The 26,646-nt window shown below is 45.7% G+C and overlaps 2 protein-coding genes across 2 annotated transcripts; both read right to left on the bottom strand.

Annotated features, from left to right (window-relative positions):
- Positions 1-5,768: 5,768 nt before the first annotated feature.
- On the bottom strand, positions 5,769-15,006 carry CENPA (centromere protein A). The gene is made up of 6 exons (XM_069944245.1): positions 14,807-15,006; positions 8,962-9,104; positions 8,759-8,857; positions 7,442-7,578; positions 7,279-7,356; positions 5,769-6,585 (listed from the first exon to the last, which is right to left on the bottom strand). The coding sequence occupies exons 3-6, from the start codon at positions 8,841-8,843 to the stop codon at positions 6,451-6,453; spliced, it is 435 nt and encodes a 144-aa protein (XP_069800346.1). The 5' UTR covers positions 8,844-8,857; positions 8,962-9,104; positions 14,807-15,006; the 3' UTR covers positions 5,769-6,450.
- A 2,792-nt stretch (positions 15,007-17,798) lies between these two features.
- LOC138765793 (proteasome subunit beta type-7-like) lies at positions 17,799-26,377 on the bottom strand. Its single transcript, XM_069942852.1, has 8 exons — positions 26,133-26,377; positions 23,565-23,658; positions 23,384-23,481; positions 22,558-22,698; positions 22,219-22,334; positions 19,381-19,439; positions 18,379-18,530; positions 17,799-18,087 (listed from the first exon to the last, which is right to left on the bottom strand). The coding sequence occupies exons 1-8, from the start codon at positions 26,195-26,197 to the stop codon at positions 17,982-17,984; spliced, it is 831 nt and encodes a 276-aa protein (XP_069798953.1). The 5' UTR covers positions 26,198-26,377; the 3' UTR covers positions 17,799-17,981.
- Between the last annotated feature and the right edge of the window lie 269 nt (positions 26,378-26,646).

Raw genomic sequence — 26,646 nt, forward strand, 5'->3', positions numbered from 1 at the left:
GATAAGTACTGGAAAGATTGAGCCACAGAGAACATGAATGTCACGTTAACCTTCCCCTAAGCAAACTAAAGTGCTGACTGGAGGTTTATGGAAGCTTAGCCAATCCCGGGACAATACACTACTCACAAAAAGTCAGGGATACCAGTTTGCAGGCGAAATTTATGGAAAACATACATTTCTTTCCCTCTAGTGATATTATATCATAAGGCATGAAGTAGAAACAGTGATGAAGATTTCCTCATCTCAAACTATTTATTGAAACAAAGCCGCCCCCAGTGGTGGGCAGGGGCCTTGCTAGGGTCCTAAAACATCAGGGGCCCGGGCCCTCTGAGTGCCATCATAAGCGGTTAGTGAAGGAGCCCAGTGCAGAGCCTAGTAACCCCAATGACCGCTCTATTAGCCCAGATCTACTGCCGCCACTCATCATAACTGCAGCTAAGCAGACACAGGCAGCCACCCGCCTGGGCTCCTGTCAGGGTCACTGTCATTGGTAGTAGTGCACACCACTGCCCAGGCAGCTCCTTCACAGCGCCCCCTGTACACACAGCCTCTGGGAGGTCTGCCCTAGCTCCTATCCTCTAGGCCAGTGTTTCCCAACCTTTATACCTCAGGGAACTCCTACAAGATAACGTTCTACAAAATGCCAAAACTTCATTCAGTGACTCACAGGTGACGTCTTCTTTGATCTCAGTTGTTCTCTTTCCCTTTTCCTCTCCATCCGGCCCGGACCTCCATGATGATTTCTTCCAGCTGCAATTCATCTCTTCAGAACCTGCCAGACAAACATATTAGGCTCTGCACGTTTACAACAACTTTCTTCCCTTTTCCCACCTATAGGCTCCCATATAGTAGTAATTCCACTGCTTGGTGTCATGTAGTAATAATGCCCCAGCTGTGCACCCCCATAGTAATAATGCCCCCTGCTGTGCCTCCTATATATAGTAATAATGCCTTCTGCTGTGCCCAATATAGCAATAATGTCCCCTGCTGTGCCCCCATATAGTAATAATGCCTCCTGCTGTGTCCTCCATATAGTAATAATGCCCCAGTGTGCCCTCCATACAGTAATATTGCCTCCTGCTGTGCCCCATATAGTAAAAATGTCCTCTGCTTTGCCCTATATAGTAATGCCTCCTGATGTGCCCCCTATATAGTAATAATGTGCCTGCTGTACCCTCCATATAGTAACAATGCCCCTTCTGCTGTGCCCCCTATATAGTATTAATGCGTCTGTGCCATTGTAAAAATTCCCCTCCTGCCTGCAATTTAACTTGACTCTCCTCCTTGCCTCCCCTCCAGCCTCTCCCTTGTGTCTCCCCTCCAATTTCCCCCTTGTGTCTCCCCTCCAGCCTCTCCCTTGTGCCTCCCCTGCGGTTTCCCCCTAGTGTCTCCCCTCCAGCCTCTCCCTTGTGCCTCCCCTCCGGTTTCCCCCTTGTGCCTCCCCTCTGGTTTCCCCCTTGTCTCCTCTCCAGTCTCCTCACCTCCACCTTGGGCGCCACACCGGTAACAGAGGCAGCCTCACATTCTGCCCACCCGATATAGCGCCTATACGTGATCCTCCAATCAAATCAGGGCAGAGCGGGAGCGTGGAGCTGCTGTGGCCTGCCGTGCTGCACGCATCCAATCAACGCGCGCCGCGACGGCTCCACGCTCCCGCAGTGCGCTGATTGGATTGGAGGATCACGTATAGGCGCAATGTCGGGTGGGCAGAATGTGAGGCGGAGGGGCAGCCACGACAACCTGCGAACCAGATGCGGCCATCAAAAGAGCCACATCTGTCTCGCAAGATGCCGGGGCAGAAAAGATCCGGGGCGGCAGGCATTTTATTTGGGGCGTGAGCCCTGAATAAAACTGCCTAGCGATGCCACTGCTGGAGGTAATACCCCAAGAAAGGATCACTGTCTCTGGCTGACAACCTCTCCTGCTGATCACAAGTCTCCTTATTGTCTGCTGAGGCCTGAGGGTGAGGGGAGGAGGCATCGCAGGTTGCTGTTGTCAGGAGCTTGGAAAAGCCTCTGACTATTTGTACCAGAGAATAAAAGCATTGTTCTATGTTGTAGAAGCACAGACAGGTATATAAGATGTATCATGTGTCTGCCTGACCTAACAGCATCTAACAGTGTAAGCAGTTTTGGAATGTGAATTGCAGCTGACAGAAGCTGTTCAGGTGTACTCCCTGCACTTACTGACAGCAGCTCCCTGTACTCCCTGCACCTGACAGCAGCTCCCTGTATACTCCCTGCACTTACTGACAGCAGCTCCCTGTACTCCCTGCACTTACTGACAGCAGCTCCCTGTACTCCCTGCACTTACTGACAGCAGCTCCCTGTACTCCCTGCACCTACTGACAGCAGCTCCCTGTATACTCCCTGCACTTACTGACAGCAGCTCCCTGTACTCCCTGCACTTACTGACAGCAGCTCCCTGTACTCCCTGCACTTACTGACAGCAGCTCCCTGTACTCCCTGCACTTACTGACAGCAGCTCTCTGTACTCCCTGCACTTACTGACAGCAGCTCCCTGTACTCCCTGCACTTACAGACAGCAGCTCCCTGTACTCCCTGCACTTACTGACAGCAGCTCCCTGTACTCCCTGCACTTACTGACAGCAGCTCCCTGTACTCCCTGCACTTACTGACAGCAGCTCCCTGTACTCCCTGCACTTACTGACAGCAGCTCCCTGTACTCACTGTATATACTGACAGCAGCTCCCTGTACTCACTGTATATACTGACAGCAGCTCCCTGTGTACTCACTGTATATACTGACAGCAGCTCCCTGTACTCACTGTATATACTGACAGCAGCTTCAAGTGTACTCACTGTATATACTGACAGCAGCTCCCTGTATATACTAACAGCAGCTTCCTGTGTACTCACTCTATATACTGACAGCAGCTCCCTGTACTCACTGTATATACTGACAGCAGCTCCCTATGTACACACTGTATATACTGACAGCAGTTTCCTGTACTCACTGTATATACTGACATCAGCTTCCTATACTCACTGTATATACTGACAGCAGCTCCCTGTGTACTCCCTGTATATACTGACAGCAGCTCCCTGTGTACTCCCTGTATATACTGACAGCAGCTCCCTGTGTACTCACTGTATATACTGACAGCAGCTCCCTGTGTACTCACTGTATATACTGACAGCAGCTCCCTGTGTACTCACTGTATATACTGACAGCAGCTCCCTGTATATACTGACAGCAACTCACTGTATATACTGACAGCAGCTCCCTGTGTACTCAATGTATATACTGACAGCAGCTCCCTGTACTCCCTGTATTTACTGACAGCAGCTCCCTGTACTCCCTGTATATTCTGACAGCAGCTCCCTGTACTCCCTGTATATTCTGACAGCAGCTTCCTGTACTCACTGTATATACTGACAGCAGCTTCCTGTGTACTCACTCTATATACTGACAGCAGCTCCCTGTACTCACTGTATATACTGACAGCAGCTCCATGTACTCACTGTATATACTGACAGCAGCTCCCTATGTACACACTGTATATACTGACAGCAGCTCACTGTATATACTGACAGCAGCTCCCTGTACTCACTGACAGCAGCTCCCTGTGTACTCCCTGTATATACTGACAGCAGCTTCCTGTGTACTCCCTGTATATACTGACAGCAGCTCCCTGTGTACTCACTGTATATACTGACAGCAGCTCCCTGTATATACTGACAGCAGCTCCCTGTGTACTCTCTGTATATACTGACAGCAGCTCCCTGTAATCACTGTATATACTGACAGCAGCTCCCTGTATATACTGACAGCAGCTTCCTGTGTACTCACTGTATATACTGACAGCAGCTCCCTGTGTACTCACTGTATATACTGACAGCAGCTCCCTGTGTACTCCCTGTATATGCTGACAGCAGCTCACTGTGTACTCACTGTATATACTGACAGCAGCTCCCTGTGTACTCACTGTATATACTGACAGCAGCTCCCTGTGTACTCACTGTATATACCGACAGCAGCTCCCTGTGTACTCACTGTATATACCGACAGCAGCTCCCTGTGTACTCACTGTATATACCGACAGCAGCTCCCTGTGTATTCACTGTATATACTGACAGCAGCTCCCTGTACTCCCTGTATATACTGACAGCAGCTCCCTGTACTCACTGTATATTCTGACAGCAGCTCCCTGTACTCACTGTATATACTGACAGCAGCTTCAAGTGTACTCACTGTATATACTGACAGCAGCTCCCTGTGTACTCACTGTATATACTAACAGCAGCTTCCTGTGTACTCACTCTATATACTGACAGAAGCTCCCTGTATATACTGACAGCAGCTCCCTATGTACACACTGTATATACTGACAGCAGCTCCCTATGTACACACTGTATATACTGACAGCAGCTCCCTGTACTCACTGTATATACTGACAGTATATACAGGGAGCTGCTGTCAGTATAAACAGTGAGTACAGGGAGCTGCTGTCAGTATATACAGTGTGTACATAGGGAGCTGCTGTCAGTATATACAGGGAGCTTCTGTCAGTATATAGAGTGAGTACACAGGGAGCTGCTGTCAGTATATACAGTGAGTACACTGGGAGCTGCTGTCAGTATATACAGTAAGTACAGGGAGCTGCTGTCAGTATATACAGGGAGCTGCTGACAGCAGCTCCCTGTACTCACTGTATAAACTGACAGCAGCTCCCTGTGTACTCTCTGTATATACTGACAGCAGCTCCCTGTACTCCCTGTATATACTGACAGCAGCTCCCTGTATATACTGAAAGCAGCTCCCTGTATATACTGACAGCAACTCACTGTATATACTGACAGCAGCTCCCTGTGTACTCACTGTATATACTGACAGCAGCTCTCTGTACTCACTGTATATACTGACAGCAGCTCCATGTACTCACTGTATATACTGACAGCAGCTCCATGTACTCACTGTATATACTGACAGCAGCTCCCTGTGTACTCACTGTATATACTGACAGCAGCTCCCTGTTTACTCACTGTATATACAGACAGCAGCTCCCTGTACTCCCTGTATATACTCACAGCAGCTCCCTGTACTCTGTGCAATTACTGACAGCAGCTGCCTGTACTCACTGTATATACTGACAGCAGCTCCGTGTACTGACTGTATATACTGACAGCAGCTCCCCGTGTACTCCCTGTACTTACTGACAGCAGCTCCCGTGTACTCACTGTATATACTGACAGCAGCTCCCTGTATATACTGACAGCAGCTCCCTGTGTACTCACTGTATATACTGACAGCAGCTCCCTGTGTACTCACTGTATATACACTGACAGCGGCTCCCTGTGTACTTACTGTATATACTGACAGCAGCTTCCTGTGTATTCCCTGCACTTACTGACAGCAGCTCCTTGTACTCACTGTATATACTGACAGCAGCTCCCTATACTCCCTGAACTTACTGACAGCTCCCTGTGTACTCCCTCCCTGTGGCAGACTCAATGAGCAGAGCGTCGATCGGACCGCACGGAGAAAGGCAAGAGACCTCCTGCGGTCCGACACAGTGTTTGGGACCCTCGCGATCGCGGCATTCAAGGGGTTAATGACAGGTTGCAGTGTGATCGCTGCAGCCTGTCATTAACGGTAAGGGCCCGGCTATTAACTGCAGCCGACCCCCACCTGCTATAACCCAGGAAGCACCGGTACGCCCAGGGTCGTTTGGTGACAGGCGGCCAGTGCGTACAGGTACGTCCTAGGTCGTCTAGGGGTTAAGTTAAAAAAATCATTGCACGTCATAAAATATAAAAAAGTACATATTTTATTTAGTAAGATATAAGATAGTAAATATGGCTCATATAAAATGGCGTAAAAAAAAGTCATTGACATCATTAGGCAACAATAAGGTTGTCTCAGTAGATGAGCGGCAGGCCGGGTTCACACGCCTGGAGTTTATAAATCCGTATTCTGCTGCTGCAGCGGCCCAGAGATCTGCATTATTGCTGAAGTGAGGGGGTCACCAACACGTCGTGAAAGAAAAGGGACCCCCTAGAGATGAGCAGATTTACACTAAGTGAAACCACTCTAGTGACCGCCAATATGGTGCCTCTAGGTGTCCTTACATATCTACAGATTCTCAGGAAATACAGCAGGTTACAATGGCAGTGGTCACCCAGCTTTCCCAGGAACATAAAACTAGAAAAGAGTTAAAATAAACTGAATAACCTGAATATTTAATGGCCCGACTGCGTCAGTCCATCCGAGACAAAGATGGGTCTGGTTTCTGTGTCAGACAGGTGGCAACCAATCACAGCTCATATATAAACGGAAGCTGCACTGTGATTGGATGTCATCTGTCCGAAGCAAAAATCAGACGCACTTTAGTCTTTCGGACATCTCCATATTATTAAAAGATTCTTAAAAACTTCCTGAATATTCTCATTGATATAAAACTTGATTTAATTTAAGTTCTTTATAGTGTTATCCCAGTCCATCCTGCAGACCGCGGATCCTTCGGGCCAGCTGTATGTCTTTGGCGTAGAGAGTCACCCTCTTTGCATGGAAACTGCAGAGGTAGGAGTCCTCGAAGAGCCGCACAAGGAAGGCCTCAGCTGACTGTGGATAGAACAGTCACCACATTACGTCCTTCATAAAGCAACGGCATTGCCCTTTGTATTTTACTGCACAACCTACACAATAACCTATTAAAGGGTAGTTCAGCAAAAAACTTTTTCTTTTAAATCAACTGGTGCCAGAGACCTGTAATTTAACTTAATTAAAAAAAATCTCCAGTCATCCAGTACTTATCAGCTGCTGTATGTCCTGCGGGAAGTGGTGTATTCTTTGCAGTCTGACACAGTGCTGTCACCTCTGTCCATTTCAGGAACTCTCCAGAGCAGTAGCAAATCCCCATAAAAAACCTCTCCTGCCCTGGACAGTTCCTGACATGGACAGAGGTGGCAGCAGAGAGCACTGTGTCAGACTGGAGAGAATACACCAAGTCCTGCAGGACATACAACAGCTGATAAGTACTGGAAGACCTAAGATTTTTTTTTTTTTACTGGAATTAATTAGGAATCTCTGGCACTTGTTGATTGTGGATTAGTTGATTTGAAAGAAAAATATTTTTGGTCATCTCAACTAATATAGTTATACTTATGGATGGATGGCATATGGATGTAATACGAGGGGCTATCCTACTCCGCCCCCACCCCAGCCACTGCAAAGGGACGTTCTGCCTACAAGTGACTCAGCAGGTCACAGCCTTACATTGAGGGGACATTGTATGGTAAGGGCCAGGATACCAACCTCTTGTAGTGCCGCAAGTGCTGCGCTCTGCCATAGGAACGGCACACCACGGGTATATTCCATGCACACTTCTCGAACCTGCAACAATTGACGGGTAAAAGTCTTGACCCCACACACCACTAAACCCAAAACAGGAGGGGCCACAGAGATCACATCCACTTACAAGCCTGGAAAACGGAGTTTTCCGGATAAGCAGCTCAGTTGATTTCTGATACTTCCTGATTTCCATCATGGCTCTCGCTCCTGGGCGGTAGCGTCTCTGTCGCTGGGAGCTCCGTCTGCGCCTGCTGTCAGGTCGTCCTGTAATAAGATAAATTACAGGTAAAATAGAGCAGAGAGGAGGCGGGGGAGCCATTTATGTTAGGCCTTACAGTCATCCAAAGTACATAGAAAGAGCTGGAGAATCTCTGGGTCTGTATGCAGTATAAGCAGGGTCTGTTATTAGGATAGGTGGGATCTATAGGGATCTGTTATTAGGTGTCATCTATAGGGATCTGTTATTAGGATTGGTGGGATCTATAGGGATCTGTTATTAGATGTCATCCATAGGGATCTGTTATTAGGTGTCATCTATAGGGATCTGTTATTAGGATTGGTGGGATCTATAGGGATCTGTTATTAGGTGCCATGTATAGGGATCTGTTATTAGGATTGTTGGGATCTATAGGGATCTGTTATTAGGTGTCATCTATAGGGATCTGTTATTCGTATAGGTGGGATCTATAGGGATCTGTTATTAGGTGTCATCTATAGGGATCTGTTATTAGGATTGGTGGGATCTATAGGGATCTGTTATTAAATGTCATCCATAGGGATGTTATTAGGTGTCATCTATAGGGATCTGTTATTAGGATTGGTGAGATCTATTATTAGGATAGCAGATCCTAATCTATCCTGAGATAATAAGGGAAATACTAATAGGGCAGACTAGATGGACCAAGTGGTCTTTTTCTGCCAACAATCTTTTATGTTTCTACAGCCTAAGATGAAGCCTTCCTGCAATTGGCCACTGAGGGAAATCATTGTATACATAGTCATACGGCCACTGAGGGAAATCATTGTATACATAGTCATACGGCCACTGAGGGAAATCATTGTATACACCGTCATACGGCCACTGAGGGAAATCATTGTATACACCGTCATACGGCCACTGAGGGAAATCATTGTATACACCGTCATACGGCCACTGAGGGAAATCATTGTATACACAGTCATACATCAGTCTTCATTTTGCTCACTCTAGAGCGGGCAAGATGGAGTAGCACTGCGGCCAATGATTCCAGAGCTCCTGCTCCGAGCTCTTCGTCTCAGATGCAGGATGAGAAAAAAAAAGAAGGAGTGGGCAAGAAGAGCGGTGGACTGGGGGGGTGGTGGACTGGGGGGCTGGAGAAGCAAGTATGGTTGTATTTTCTATTTTTAGCCTGCTCCAGAAAACCCCTTTAAATACGAGGAATAACCTAATGAAGGTGATACTTACCCCTCGGGGAGGGTTGAGGAGGAGGTGGTGCTGCTGCAGGTTGCTTCGGATTCTTGCGAGGTGAAGGTCTTTGAGGGGTTCTCATAATGACATAACAAGCTGTAAAAAGACAATACGTACGGTGACAAGGGGCTCAGGCACAGTACAGCTAGATTAGGAGCAGGGTACATTGAGCGGATACATGACCCTAGACTCTTGCCTACCTTTCCAAAAGAGTTCTGTCCAGAATATAGTGACCTGAATACAGGCTGGTCCGCTAACAGAATAAGGAGAGGATGCGCTACAGCTGGTACGGACACCCCGGGCCCATCACATGGAGTACACTGCTGCGACGTGGGGGAGGGGACTGTAACAGAATACAAAGTTAGGTTATTGCTATACGGATAAGGCATGGTACATGTGAGGTGGTATCAGGTATACTGCACCCAGACATAGCCTTCCATGTATACTATATATACTGTCGGATGATGAGGCTGTGACATGTAATCAATACAGATAGGATAGCAGTAATAATAAAGCCATTCAATCTCCAGATGTCGTCAATTATCAGAACACTGTGTCAATAATAAAATCTGGTGGCTTCAATTACCAGAACGGCGGCATCAATTATCTGTTTTTTAATGCGGCAATAGAAGAGCTTCCCGCAGCAGATCGGCAGCCAACACGTGGCCCCTGGATGTCAGACAGCTCGGTAAGGTCATGGTAAAGGGCAAGGATCTCCAGTGACCGCAGGGCACGCTTCATATGACTACAACGCCCCCAGTGACTACAGCTCCTAGTATTAGATGGCATGCTGAGGCTTGTAGTTTTGTGACAGATGAAACCAGCTGCTATAGAGCTTCTTGGTAGGGTCGAGTTCACACTGCTTTTTTATAAGTATACGTTTTACATTCTTGGGAAGGGTAAAAACCTATATGTTAACAGATTCTAGTAGTGGTTTCTGCAGTGTGCCATACAGAAGAACCCGTTTTCCATTGACTTATATTAAAAAAAACTGCGACGTGTATACTTTTGTCTGTATACAATGGCGTAGTCGATGTAATGAAACATAACAGTCCAACATAAGCCTCACAGGACCCGGCTATGAGCAGAACACATCGCCCACTGAGATACAGGGCACAAAAAGCACAATGAACAGTGACACCTGCTGGCCAAACCTTGTATGACTCTTAGTATATTTGGGGAGAGATTTAAACTGGGTAAAGTGGAGCAGTCGCCCTTAGTAACTGATCAGGATACAGCAGTCATATTAAAGGGGTACTCCAGTACTTGTTTTTAAAGGGGAACTATCAGCAGGTCCTATAGTGCGCGGGACGCCGAGGAGGAAAGTCTGTCTCATACCTTCCCCCCTCGGCATCGATCCCATGCTGTTGGCAGCACTGTCCACCCCCATAGTCCGAGCCGGCCCACTCACTCACTCCATTGATATTAGGAGTGGGTTGGTACACGAGATGGGGGCGGGGAAGTGCTCCTAACGGTGCTCTGGACCGAGGATTACTCTGCTAACAGGAATGGTGCCGAGGAGGAAGGTAAGAGACATACAGTATCTTCATCCTCAGCATCTCGTGCCCTATAGGGGCTATAAGCAGGTTAGAGTCCTTAATTAATAACTATCTCCAGTCTTCCAGTACTTATCAGCTGCTGTATGTCCTGCAGGAAGTGGTGTATTCTCTCCAGTCTGACACCGTGCTCTCTGCTGCCACCTCTGTCCATGTCAGGAACTGTCCAGAGTAGGGCAGGTTTTCTATGGGGATTTGCTGCTGCTCTGGACAATCCCTGACATGGACGGCAGCACATAAAAGAGATTTGCAAATCTGTATAATTTTCTGACATCAGCTGATTAAAATTTTTTTCTCTCTCTCTCTCCGGAATACCCCATTACCTTGCATATGTACAGGATGACACAGGGTACTCGATGGATGCCACCTATATATTACAGGGTAGCCCCATAGAGGACTCATTCAATAACAACTCCCCCACAAAGTAACCATGTCTAGTGGTATACTGTGTGTGTGTGTGTGTATATATATAAAAATCTGTCATATTAAAGGGGTAGTGCGGCGCTTAGCAATTATTCACAGAATAACACACATTACAAAGTTATACAACTTTGTAATGTATGTTATGTCTGTGAATCGCCCCCTTCCCGTGTCCCCTCACCCCCGCCCGTGTACCCGGAAGTGTGGTGCACTATACATGATCCGTGTCGACCGACCCAGTCCGCCATCTTCTTCAAGGACGTCATCTTCGGGAGGCCGGCCGACTCGCTGCAGCCGTCCCGCAGCCGACTGTGCAGGGACTGCGGAGGCCAGCTCTCCGGACCCCTGCTGCAGCTCAGTATACCTGTATACTGAGCTGCGCTCTGCACAGTGACTATGAGCGCTCGTAACAAGCGCTCATAGATACCATGCAGCAGCACTGACAGAGAGGGAGCCCTTGGCCCTGTCACTCACCCCTCACTGGCCGCAGCGCCGCTCTCTGTCTCTGGTGTCAGCGCTCGAGTGATGTCACTGAAGCGCCGGCGCCAGGACAAGGGGAGAGCGGCCTCTTGTGACCTCTGCAGTGCGGCCACAAGAGGGAAGAGGAGAGGAACGTGTGGATCCAGGTGAGTATAAGTGTTTTTTTGTGTTTTAAGCTAGATGGGAGGGGGAGCAGAGGGGCGGCTATATACTACAGGGGGAGAGCACAGGGGTCTATATACTACTGGGGGAGAGCACAGGGGTCTATATACTACTGGGGGAGAGCACAGGGGTCTATATACTACTGGGGGAGAGCACAGGGGTCTATATACTACTGGGGGAGAGCACAGGGTTTCTATATACTACTGGGGGAGCGATATACTACTGGGGGAAAGCACAGGGTTTCTACATACTACTGGGGAGCACACAGGGTTTCTATATACTACTGGGGGAGCGCACAGGGGGGCTATATACTATCTGGGGAGAGCACACAGGGGGGCTATATACTATTGGAGGAGAGCGCAAAGGGGGGCTATATACTAATGGGGAGTGCACAGGGCGTGTATATACTACTGGGGAAGTGCAAAGGAGGGCTATATACTACTGGGGGAGTGTACAGGGGGACTATATACTACTGGGAGAGCGCACAGGGGGGCTATATACTACTGGGGGCAGTCATCCCCTTTGTACCTAATTTCAAAGGGCTGGTGAGCGAGAAAAAAATGCCAGTCTTCCCACTTATAAGCATCAATTCTGTATGTAAATAGTTTAACAACGTTTGTGAAAAGTAACAAAACACGTTTCCTACTGATGTTCAGCTCGGACCTTCACCTGACAATAGACCCCGGTAAGTACCCCTGCTATAGTGCATGGGGCGCTATTACCTTCATCTTCTGCGGCGGTTTCGGGATATTAGCAGTTTATTCAATATGTTAATGAGACCTTTTGTTGTGCTGGGGGCGGGGCTACTGCCCCCAGGACACTGATCTCCATCACAAAAATTAGTGTCAAGGATGAAGCTAAGAAACTTCCCTTCACCCTCGGCACCCCGGGCACTAAGGGGACGTATCATCAGGTTACAGGCTTCTTTCCCTTTAACCCGTTCCTGACCGAGGACATAACTGTACGTCCTTTTTTGCAGTGCATTACCACTCATGGACGTTCCATCCGCGGTGGGTCCTCGCTGTCAGTGATAGCCGGGCACCCAACACAACTGCTGAGACCCGGGAAAAGCTTGGATTGAGGCAGTTAACCCTATAGATGCTGCGGTCAGTGTGATCATAGCATCTATAGAGCAGAACAGAGGGAGAATTCACCATCAGGGCTGTGCAAAGTAATCACACCTGTATACAGTATATATGATGTATAATAACCTGTATATAGTATATATGAGGTATTATAACCCTGTATACAGTATATATGAGATATAATAACCCTGTATACAGTATATATGAGGTATAATAACCCTGTATACAGTATATATGAGGTATAATAACCCTGTATACAGTATATATGAGATATAATAACCCTGTATACAGTATATATGAGGTATAATACTACACATACACCTGTATACAGTATGAGGTATAATAACCTGTATACAGTATATATGAGGTATAATAACTGTATACAGTATATATGAGGTATAATACCCCTGTATACAGTATATATGGGATATAATAACCTGTATACAGTATATATGAGGTATAATAACCCTGTATACAGTATATATGAGATATAATACCCCTGTATACAGTATATATGAGATATAATACCCCTGTATACAGTATATATGAGATATAATACTACACATACACCTGTATACAGTATATATGAGGTATAATACCCCTGTATACAGTATATATGAGGTATAATACCCCTGTATACAGTATATATGAGGTATAATACCCCTGTATACAGTATATATGAGATATAATAACCTGTATACAGTATATAGCTGGGTTCACACTACGTATATTTGAGGCTGTATGTTTGAGGCTGTATAGCAACCAAAACAAGGAGTGGATTGAAAACACAGAAAGGCTATGTTCACATAATGTTGTAATTGAGTGGATGGCCGTCATTTAATGGCAAATATTTGCTGTTATTTTAAAACAACGGCTGTTATATTGAAATAATGGAAGTTATTTACCGTTATATGGCGGCCATCCACTCAATTTCAACATTGTGTGAACAGATCCTTTCTGGGTTTTCAATCCACTCCTGGTTTTGGTTGCTATGAGGACCTGACATGAGGACCAAATACAGCCTGAAATATACATAGTGTGAACCCAGCTTTCATGTGATATAACACCCCTGTATACAGTATATGAGGTATAATACCCCTGTATACAATATATATGAGATATAATACTACACATACACCTGTATACAGTATATATGAGGTATAATAACCTGTATACAGTATATATGTGATATAATACCCCTGTATACAGTAAGTGACGAGTAGGTAATACTGCAGGTTACAACTCTAGATATATTTAAAAACCATCCTGTACCTGGGTTTTTGACTTCTTCTCCAGAGAGGGGTCAACATCTAAATTTAGACTTAACATATGTGATATAATACCCCTGTATACAGTATATATGAGGTATAATACCCCTGTATACAGTATATATGAGATATAATACTACACATACACCTGTATACAGTATATATGAGGTATAATACCCCTGTATACAGTATATATGAGGTATAATACCCCTGTATACAGTATATATGAGGTATAATACCCCTGTATACAGTATATATGAGGTATAATACCCCTGTATACAGTATATATGAGGTATAATACCCCTGTATACAGTATGAGGTATAATAACCTGTATATAGTATATATGAGGTATAATACCCCTGTATACAGTATATATGAGATATAATACTACACATACACCTGTATACAGTATGAGGTATAATACCCCTGTATACAGTATATATGAGGTATAATAACCTGTATACAGTATGTATGAGGTATAATACCCCTGTATACAGTATATATGAGGTATAATACCCCTGTATACAGTATATATGAGATATAATACTACACATACACCTGTATACAGTATATATGAGGTATAATAACCTGTATACAGTATATATGAGGTATAATACCCCTGTATACAGTATATATGAGGTATAATACCCCTGTATACAGTATATATGAGGTATAATACCCCTGTATACAGTATATATGAGGTATAATACCCCTGTATACAGTATGAGGTATAATAACCTGTATATAGTATATATGAGGTATAATACCCCTGTATACAGTATATATGAGGTATAATACCCCTGTATACAGTATATATGAGGTATAATACCCCTGTATACAGTATATATGAGGTATAATACCCCTGTATACAGTATATATGAGGTATAATACCCCTGTATACAGTATATATGAGGTATAATACCCCTGTATACAGTATATATGAGGTATAATACACCTGTATACAGTATATATATGATATATTACGCCTGTATACAGTATGAGGTGTAATAACCTGTATATGCTGCTAGAAGAAAACGCTCCTTTAAATAAATAAACCGCTTGCGGTGCGTTACCTGCGACTCGTGGGCTGTGCTGGGAGTTGTAGTGCCGCGGCTGTGGCAGGCAGTGAGGCCGGAGAGTGTCCTGTCCGCCCGGTGCACCGTACACCCAGCTCCTCCTCCTGGTGATACCGCGCAGCGCCCCGGTCTTCTCTTCACTTTGAATCTAAACATCCGGCCGCATTTTGCAGGCGTCCTGCTGTTGCCTAGGAGACGGGGCGGGGCTTACAGGCGGAGAAGCTACTGAGGATTTTTTTTTATTATTCAACAAACTTTATTGTACACACGGAGGTAGATAACATCAGCCTTGTGTACAGAGCGGTGTGTTGTGGGTCTGGTTCTGGTTTGCGGGCTCTGTAACCGAGGGAGGGGGGGGGGGGGGCGCAAATATCAGTTTTTGTTTCCTAATTCTGCAGTTTAACCCCTTCCTGTTGTGACAAACTTCATCTTTTATTAGTTTATGTTTTTTCCTTCTGGCTCCCTACTATCCATAACGTTTGTACTTCTTGGCATTATTTTATCATATAAGTTATGGTGAAACTAGAACTAATATTTCATTTAGGTAAAATTGACACCAAGTAATTTTGCACACTCACACAACTGAGGCAGTATAATGTCTACAGAGCTGCCATGTGACAGGAGAGCTGACCATACAATGCGAGCACCCACAGGATCCTCTGCTACTGAATGTGAGCGCACATCATTTGAAGAAGTAGTCCAGCAATTTATAAAATCAGGCAGCCGGCAGGGGGGAGCCGGACTTACTTGTGCCTGCAGTAAGCAACGGGACCCTTCACGGGACCCCCGCCAGGCTCTGGGATCTCCGGCGCTGACACGTGACAACCCAGCTAATGGACTGACCACTCAGCCAGTCAGTGAATAGGGCGGGACACTGCTCCGGTCACTGATTGGCTGAGTGGGCCGTCCATTAGCCAAGAGAGGCATGCCCCCCCCCCTCCCCCCCAATCACAACTCGGGGAAAATGACTTGCGGCGGGGGATCCCGCCGCTCACCCCCTGTTGATTTCTTTAAACAAAACATTGTGCATCTATAATCCAGCATTTGATAATCCAGAAAATCTAATAATCTATTTTTTTCTTCTATATAATATGGAAAAACCAGAAGCAGAAGATAGAAGCAGAGAGGAGCAGAAATTCTCAGAAATACCTCAGTTTAGCAGGTACCATTGTTCTGTGCTGGAAACAAGCGCTGGATTATCCAGTTTTCTGGATGATCAGATGCCAGATTAGCAGAATTTGGGATTTTGACATCACATGGTCTGCCGTATCCATACAGAGACATCACACAGCCTGCCTTATCCATACAGAGACATCAGACAAACTGCCATATCCATACAGAGACATCACACAAACTGCTGTATCCATACACAGACATCACATGACCAGCCGTATCCATACACAGACATCACATGACCTGCCGTATCCATATACAGACATCACATGACCAGCCGTATCCATACAGAGACATCACACTGCCTGCCGTATCCATACACAGACATCACACTGCCTGCCGTATCCATACAGAGACATCACCCGGCCTGCCATATCCATACAAAGAGATCACACAGCCTTCCATATCCATACAGAGCAGTCACATGACCTGCTGTATCCATACAGAGACAATACACCACCTGCCGTATCCATACAGAGACATCACACGGCCTGCCATATACATACAGAGACATCACACATACTGCCGTATCCATCCAGAGACATCACATGATCAGCCGTATCCATACAGAGACATCACACAGCCTGCCGTATCCATACAGAGACATCACACAACCTGCCGTATCCATACACAGACATCACATGATCAGCCGTATCCATACAGAGACATCACACAGCCTGCCGTATCCATACAGAGACATCACACAACCTGCCGTATCCATACACAGACATCACATGACCTGCCGTATCCATACAGAGACATCACATGACCTGCCATATACATACAGGGACATCATACAGCCTGCCGTATCCATACAGAGACATCATACAGCCTGCCGTAACCATACAGAGACATCACATGACGTTCCGTATCCATACAGAGACATCAGACAGCCTGCAGTATCCATACAGAGACATCACATGACCTGCCGTACCCATACAGAGACATCATACAGCCTGCCGTATCCATACAGAGACATCATACAGCCTGCCGTATCCATACAGACATCACATGACCAGCCGTATCCATACAGAGACATCACACAAACTGCCGTATCAATACAGAGACATCACACAGCCTGCCGTATCCATACAGACATCACACGGACTGCCGTATCCATACAGAGACATCATATGACCAGCCGTATCCATACAGAGACATCATATGACCAGCCGTATCCATACAGAGACATCATATGACCAGCCGTATCCATACAGAGACATCTCATGACCTGCCGTATCCATACACAGACATCACAGGACCTGCCTTATCCATACAGAGACATCACACAGCCTGCCGTATCCATACACAGACATCATATGACCAGCCGTATCCATACAGAGACATCAGACTGCCTGCCGTATCCATACAGAGACATCACATGACCAGCTGTATCCATACACAGACATCACATGACCAGCCGTATCCATACACAGACATCACACAGGATCCATACAGAGACATCACATGACCTGCCGTATCCATACAGAGACATCACATGACCTGCCGTATCCATACAGAGACATCACATGACCTGCCGTATCCATACAGAGACATCACATGACCTGCAGTATCCACACACAGACATCACACAGGATCCATACAGAGACATCACACGGCCTGCCGTATCCATACAGAGACATCACATGACCTGCCGTATCCATACAGAGACATCACATGACCTGCCGTATCCATACAGAGACATCACACGGCCTGCCGTATCCATACAGAGACATCACACTGCCTGCCGTATCCATACAGAGACATCACATGACCTGCAGTATCCACACACAGACACATCACATAAGATATACTGTAGATTTTGAATCTTTATTATAAGAACCTTCCCACTGACTAATGAGAATTGGTCTATAAAGCGGAAAGCAGATGATGTAAATCTGGGATCAGAGAAGCCTGCGGAGGAGGATGACGCTGCTGGGGGGGCAGCCATTGCGTCCTGCACTGACTCCAGATTTCACATGGCTCCTAGGCCTCCTGGTTATTCTGTGTCCATTAGTTGAACGGATTCTTCCACCACATCGAAAAGCCTTACTTTCTCGCTCAGGATGGCGGTGGTGCCCCGCGGGTAACGGTAGGAGGCTGACCTAGGAAGGCAGGAGGGTTATACGTACAGATCAGGGCTCATCTTCAGGTTATGTTACCACAAAGTTATTTTTTTGGCCGTCCTGCGGCTGTTTTTTTTTGTGGACTGCCGTCCTTTTGGTGCCACAACACAGCATCTGATGATGGACATAATTTGCACAAAATGATGATTTTGGCACCAAAATGGCGGCTGTCTAAAAAGAAATGGCCTTAAAAAAGACGTTGTGATAACATAGCCTTACTCCGTATATTACCTCTTCCATTATTAGTATATTACCATTACGTTGTCTCACCTTTTCCCCTTGGTCTCCGTCTGTGTGTACCCCCGTAATACCTTCGCCCCTTCTCGTGTAATGACACACAGATCCACTCCGCTGCCAGAGCCCAGATCGCTCATGATGCCCGCCGTGATGGATTCCGTCACCAGCTGCTTAGCCTCCTCTAGCTAAAAGAGGAGGAGAGTCACATCAGATCAGACTGTGTGAATAAGAAACAGGTATGGAGTGCATACCTGCCCAGGTGTATCAGGCAACTGGGCCAAACACACTGCGCCTGACAAATAAGGATCTACTTAAAGTGTCACTGTCGTTTAATTATTATTTTTTTGCAGAAATCAATAGTACAGACGATTTCAAGAAACTTTGTAATAGGGTTTATTAGCTGTAAAAAATGCATTTTTATCATGAAAAAGCAGTTTGGAGCTCTCCATCCGGTCTTCATGGTTCTCTATGGAGAGGGATGGGGTGGAGGGAGATGAGGCACCAAAACAGGACAACACAGAGTTAATTTACAGATACAGCATCGGGCTTCCTCCTCTGAAGTCAGCACTGACCTCCCTGACCTCTAAATACTGGCTTTCACACAGGTCCCGCTGTGTAATCATTTGTTCTCTGCTCTCTGCTGCCGACTTATCTCTCCCCTCCCCATAGGTTACACAAAGCCCGACTGTAAATGAGTAAAGATTTCCTGATAATGAGCAGTGGATGAGAGAGAGGGGGGGGACCTGGGAAAAGTCTTTTTGAATCTAGATAATGGCATATTTTCCTAATAAACCCAATTACAAAGTTTCTTAAAAACGCCTGTACTATTGATTTATGAAAAAATATATATATATTAAAGGGACACTATTTGGCAGATTTGTGACATGGCGCCAGCAGATGGCTAACGCTACTGTTGTGTATATTATATACAGATTTGTCATTCTGGAGCCTAGGAAAGGAGGGTGGAAGTTCTCGGAGGCCATATTATAGATACTGCAGTATAACAGGTATAGGAGGTTGTTATTACCCACTCACCTCCATGTTGGGTTTGTAGCGATCTTCTAGGACAGCAATGGCCGCACTCGCCCCTGATCCTGAAAAAAGCACAGAGATCCGAACTGGTGCGACAGGAAAATGAAGCGTTCACAACAGCTTTTACTTAAACTAAAACTTTATACATCAGCCAGACCACTGCTTTTAGAGCAGAGTGGTGGCCGGTAACCTAGACAACTGAGCCAATTCTACTTTTCACTCTCTGCTCCCCCTGTATTTCTATACATTTACATGGCTTTATTCATTCCTATGGAGAGACGAGTACAGTGCTTGGCTGTTTCCAGCGGCTGCATCCGTACCCACGGCTGTATTAATAACAAAGAAGACGGGGCCTGATACGGAGATCGGCAGGGGGTACAGAGGTTGGATCCCCGTGATCTCTTAACTGTAGACAAGTTAGGCTGCATTCACACGTTCCGTGAAGTCTGGATCTGTGCGCACGGAAAATTTTACAGCCTATTGCTTTCTATTGGGTTATTCAGACGTTACGTGATTTCACGGATCCGTGCCGTTAAAAAATAGAAACAGAAAGGAGTCCCCATAGAAATCAATGAGATCCTTGTTTTTCACAGATGTCCACGGATGTGACATCTGTGTTCATTCATGAAAAACACGGATGTGATGTAATTAATGTAATTTAAAATGTTTTAAAACAGATTCGTGAAAAAAACGGACACGGATCCAAAACAAACTGTTTTGCACGGATTACGGAGGTGGCTAGCAGACCACAATCCCGGACCAGGAAAAACACTGAACGTGTGAATGCAGCCTTACTTTTTTCCAGACAACCTCTTTAAAGGGGTTGTCCGGCGATAAAAAATTATTCACAGAATAACACACATTACAAAGTTATACAACTTTGTAATGTATGTTATGTCAGTGAATGGCCCCCTTCCCCGTGTCCCACCACCCCCACCCGTGTACCCGGAAGTGTAGTGCGCTATACATACCTGTCACGTGCCGACTCGTCTCCGATCTTCAGCAGTGACGTCTTCTTCGGGCGAGCGGCGGATCTTCCCGAGTGTCGGCCGCCCTCTGCAGCGTCATCCGAAGCTCAGCCGCGATTGGCTGAGCATAACTGTGCTCAGCCAATCGCGGCTGAGCTTCGGATGATGCTGCAGAGGGCGTCCGGCACTCGGGAAGATCCGCTGGCCTCCCGAAGAAGACGTCACTGAGGATCGGAGACCGTGGTCGGCACGTGACAGGTGAGTATAGCGCACCACACTTCCGGGTACACGGGTGGGGGTGGTGGGACACGGGGAAGGGGGCCATTCACAGACATAACATACATTACAAAGTTGTATAACTTTGTAATGTGTGTTATTCTGTGAATAATTTTTTATCGCCGGACAACCCCTTTAACCCTTTGAGGACCAGGCCCAAAATGACCCAGTGGACCGCGCAAATTTTGATCTTAGTGTTTTCGTTTTTCCCTCCTCCCCTTCTAAGAGCTCCAGCACTCTCAGTTTTCTATCTACAGGCCATGTAAGTGCTTATTTGTTACAGGAATAGTTGTACTGTGTAATGGCGTCATTCATTTTACCATAACATGTATGATGGAATCCCAAATATATTATTTATGAAGATAGAAATTGGAAAAAAGAATGCAATATGGTAACGTTTGGGGGGTTCCTGTGTCTACGTAATGCACTATATGGTAACAGCGACATGATACTATTATTCTATAGATCAGTCCGAACACAACCATATGCAGATTACACAGATTCTCTAATGTTATATATATTTTTTTTTTATGAAATCCTTTTTTTTGGCAATTAATTATTAATAAAATGGGCCTATTGTGACGCTTATAACTGTTTTATTTTTTCACCTACGGGGCTGTATGGGGTGTCATTTTTTCCGCCATGATCTCTAGTTTTTAATATCATATTCGTGAAGATCGGACGTATTGATCACTTTTTAATATTTTTTTTATATATATAATGTAACATCAAAACGGTAATCCGCGCACTTTTTTCCATCTTTTCGTGTACGCCGTTCGCCATTCGCAATGACGCTTGTTATATTTTAGTAGATTAGACAATTACGCACGCTACGGTATATTATATGTTTATTTATTTTTATGTTTTATTTATATAATGGGATGGGGGGTTGATTTAAGCTTTTATTGGGGGAGGGGCTTTGGGGCAGTGTATTGGTGTTTTTAACTTTTTTTTTACACACACATTTGAAGTCCCTTTGGGGGACTTTTACATACATTAGTGTGATTATTCACACTGATCACTGCTCGCCGATAGGACCGCACGGAGGTAGGTAAGAGACCTCCGGCGGTCCGATACAGTGATCGGGACCCCCGCAGTCACACTGCGGGGATCCCAATCGGTAAGTGACAGGGGACTCCCCCTGTCACTTACACTTAAACACCACGGCGTTTAAGAAGTTAATGACACGCTGCAGCGCGATCGCTGCAGCCTGGCATTAGCGGTGAGGTGTCGGCTGCTCTGCATAATCTGAATACCCACTTCTTAAAGGGAACCTGTCACCATGAAAATGCTACCTAAGCTATCGGCACCATGTTATAGAGCAGGAGGAGCTGAGCGGAGTGATATATATCTTTATGGGAAAAGATTCAGTATAACTTATGACTCCGTATGACTCCGCCCACTGGACTCCTTACTACAGAATAAGGAGGGATTTCAATCAACATGTTACAAGTTATGCTGAATCTTTTCCCACAAAGTTATATATCACTCCGCTCAGCTCCTCCTGCTCTATAATATGATGGTGATAGATTAGATATCATTGTCTTGGTGACAGGTTCCCTTTAAGATATGATTTATGGTTTTGCCTGTGTCTTACCTAGAGCCGTAAAGAGATTGACGTCAGTAGATCCGTGGGGGTGGACACTGGTAAGATGGGGGCCACGTACATCAATCCCCCCTATGATGATCGATGCTCCTACGTGACCTTGATATCTGAGAGGAGAACAGATAAGAATGTAGAGATCTGTCCTACAATCTATATATACAGGGCATGGATTTACAGTTCTCGTAGTCATATGCAGCAGTTTGTGCTCCAGAGCTGTTGTTCCTGCAGTAACTTGAAGCAGGAAGTGTGATAAAGTTGAATCTTCTAGTCACCCGTCACTTATCTACTCCTGTCTATTGTCTCCATATCTGTCTTGTCAGAGTCACTCACCTGTACAGCTGCTGTTTCAGCATCCGGGTTGCGGTACATATGCGCGGTGGTCTTCCAGTGGTCATTGCATGGAGTGCCAGGTTGGAGGACAATAGTTGGGTCACATATTCTGCGTCAGCTGCTACTCCAGCTCCACAGCAACTGGGTACAAATACATAGATTATTGCAATGAAAACTGGACCGCAACGTGTCGCACATGCTCCCCCATATGCCATACCTGCCATGTCTAGTGGCTTATTTGGGGGACATGCCCAAACCTTAGACGACCCTGTTAAAGAGGTACTTCTGCAAAAATATTTTTCTGTCAAATCAACTGGTTTCATAAAGTTATATAGATTTGTAATTTACTTCTATTTAAAAATCTGTCCTGCAGGAAGTGATGTATTCTTTCCAGTCTGACACATTACCCTCTGCTGCCACTTCTGTCCATGTCAGGGACTGTGCAGAGCAGCAGCAAATCCCCATAGAAAACCTCTCCTACTATGGACAGTTCCTGACATGGACAGAGGTGGCAGCAGAGAGCACTGTGTAAGACTGGAAAGAAAACACCACTTCCTGCAGGACGTACAGCAGCTGATAAGTACTGGTAGACTGGATATTTTTAAACAGAAGTAAAATACAAATCTATATAACTTTCTAAAACCAGTTGATTTGAAAGAAAAAGATTTTTGCTGGAGTACCCCTTTAAAAGTAGGTCTATTGCTTAATTGTGGACACATCTCTGCATTGTGTCTGAGATTCCAGCAGAGGGAGCCCCTTCTCTCTAAACTATGGGGTGTCAGAAAAGACCCATGTGAACAGTGCCCCGCCATCAGGTTATACTTACTATATGTTGTCCGTGATGTAATGGATCTTGGCGCAGTTCTTATCTGCCACCACCATGTCATCAGTGGCTCGTCTGTCCGCTCCTAGGATAACACCTTCCTATAGGTTCAACCACAGGTCAGTCAGTGCTACAGGGCTCAGTCATGGGACAACCCCCCGCTCCTCCACCTCCTCCACCCTACCTTATATATGACCCCAGCAATGGTGGTCCCCGTCTTACGGGCTTTGGGTGCTTCGAGACCAAGAGCTGACGCATTTGTCTCTATGGTGTTATTTCTGGGGATGTAAAGAACATACATGTAAGTGACAACCATACACATTTTATAACATATATTTGGCCCCTGAATTTTATGATATTTCATGTTGTATTTTTACTTTCTGTAAGTGATGGCAAAGTTTTCTCAGTTGCCCTTGGTAACAGACTACAGTTTAGCTCCATCCTGTTGTCAGACCTGTGAATTATCATGTGAACTCCCACAATGCATTGCTTTACCATCACACAAGATCAGAAATGAATGGAGAAGAAAACAGTGAGATACAAGAGAAGTGAAGAAAGGGATTTACATAGTTGGAGAGATTTATCAAACATGGTGTAAAGAGAAACTGGTCCAGTTGCCCCTAGCTACCAATCAGATTCCACCTTTCATTTTCCAAAGAGTCTGTGAGGAATGAAAGGTGGAATCTGACTGGTTGCTAGGGGCAACTGGGCCAGTTTCACTTTACACCATGTTTGATAAATCTTCCCCAGTGACTCTATACGGCTGGTGCAGCTTCGGATGTAACCAGAGGATATTGACATCTATATAATATCCTGCAAGATAACAGCTGAACCTCTGCACCTCAGAGTCTTTTATTTCACAGTCATGGGGAATAGGCCCTAGGCCAGTGTTCCCCAACCCGTGGCTCACAAAACTACAACTCCCAGTAGCTGTGACTGCCCAGACATGCTTGGAGTTGTAGATTTTCAACAGCTAGAGATCAACAAGTTGGAGAACGCTGCCCTAGACCACAGGTATCAAACTTGCAGCCCTCCAGCAGTTGCAAAACTACAATTCCCATCATGCCTGGGTACAGAACGTTATATAGATTTGTATTTTACTTCTATTAAAAAATCTCCAGTCTTCCAGTACTTATCAGCTGCTGTATGTCCTGCATGAAGTGGTGTATTCTTTCCAGTCTGACACAGTGCTCTCTGCTGCCACCTCTGTCCTTGTCAGGAACTGCAGAGCAGGAGGGGTTTTCTATGGGGATTTGCTCCTGCTCTGGACAGTTCCTGACATGGACAGAGGTGGCAGCAGAGAGCACTGTGTCACACTGGAAAGAATACACCACTTCCTGCAGGACATACAGCAGCTGATGAGACTGGATAGTTTTAAGCAGAAGTAAATTACAAACCTATATAACTTTCTGGCACCAATTGATTTGAAAGATTTTCGCCGGGGTACCCCGTTAATACTTCATCAAATTGCATAAATAGCCACACACAAGAAAAAAATGTAAAAATTAAAATAAAAAATTCTTTAATAACGCTATAATACAAAATTATAAAACTTTATTAAAATAATAACAATAAATATAATTTTTTATTGTAATAATTATTTTGAAAACATTGGATGACAACCAATACAGTCTATATTACAGCTACCACTGGGATTCAGCTTTCCCAGGCTTCTGAATAAGAAATCTACCTATGAGAGGAAGGGATAAACCTATGCATCATTCAGGTGTCAGCTATAACGGCATCCACATGTACAGTCACCCAGCTTTCCCGGAAACAGATAAACTCAGATAACCTGTATATACTACTCCTTGAGGTTATTTATTCTGTTTGGCCATCTCATTCTTGTATCTGTTACTAGGAAAGCTGGGTGACAGCCAATATGGAGTCCATTACATCGTCACTCTGCTCTCCTGGACTCCTGCAGGGCAAAGCAGCTGTCCAGGCATGATGGGAGTTTTGCCACAACTGGAGAGCCAAGGTTCCCTACCCCTGGAATACAGCATTCCCTAAAATAGTGGATTATGGGAATGTTACTGTTATATCACAGGTATACGGCGGTGAGCTGTATAAAGGAAGCAGCGGCCACCATTATCATATATCGGACGGGAGACATTTTGTCTTTGTCGAGAAAGTGAAACTGCTTGTATGCTTGTGCTCGTGGCCTCCTCCAAATGAACAGATGCAGAATCTGTAACAGGGCCCCCATCTATCATGTGCCATTAGGGCCCGCGTACACCTGCTACTACAGCGCACCTTCTAGTCACTAGTGTGGGGCCACACCTTGGAAGGAAGTTGAGACCCTTGGCCTATACTGGTGCCCACGACGGGTTTCTCTTATGTCCTCCATGACACTTAGTATGATTTTCTCAATAAACTGCGCCCCCTCCATCCATGACGCCTTAGGCTGCTGCCTACAGTGCCTCACCCTTGTCTCTGCCCTGCGTGTACTGGTGAAGGTCCACGCCACCATGGAGCAGGTGCAGTGTCGGACTGGGGTATCTGGGGCCCACCAGAGGAAATGATCCTGGGGGCCCACCAATGAAGAACCAGTGAGAAATTACATGTCAGTCAGCGGTAGTGCAGGCTCTAAAGCTGGGGGCCCACTGGAGGATCCTCTGGTGGGCCAGTCCAACACTGAGCAGGTGGATGAGACCCACCTCAGCAGACCCCACATCCTCCATACGTCCCGTCACAGTAACTACACCCAAACAAGTAACTTTCCTCTATGAATCCGAGTCCCGGACTTTACCTGAGACAGTTCTCGAAGCTGAACCCGCCCTGCGGGGAGTCATATCTGTAGCCGGTCGGCAGCATTTCGGGTGTCGGGGGGCTGCGTTCAGATGTCCAGATTGCTGTCGCCCCTTTAGAACGTTGCTGTCGTTGATGGTTCCTGCTGTATTAACCCTTCCTCCTCCTCGGCTCTCTCTTGCTTCCTCTCCCTCAGCTTCTCAGTCAGTGTCTCACCCCCCTCCCGTCTATGGTTAGCATACTCCTCTGCTTTCACTTTCATCTTCTTACCATTCACATGATAGATGCTGAGCGCAGTGTACGGGCGGATCATATCACACGCCACACTCTCAGGCTGCCTCTAGCTTTCTCTTTTTTTTTCTTTTTACATTTTTTCCACTTGTTTTTAATTGTTTAGAGCAGGGGTGTTACACTCAAATACACAGTGGGCCAAAATAAAAAAAATTGGACAAAGTCGCGGGCCAACCATGATATTTAATGAAGATTGATATATAGTAGCCAGCCCTCCTAAGTAC

The sequence above is a fragment of the Dendropsophus ebraccatus genome, chromosome 10 (assembly GCF_027789765.1).
Source record: "Dendropsophus ebraccatus isolate aDenEbr1 chromosome 10, aDenEbr1.pat, whole genome shotgun sequence".
NCBI classification, from domain to species: Eukaryota; Metazoa; Chordata; class Amphibia; order Anura; family Hylidae; genus Dendropsophus; species Dendropsophus ebraccatus.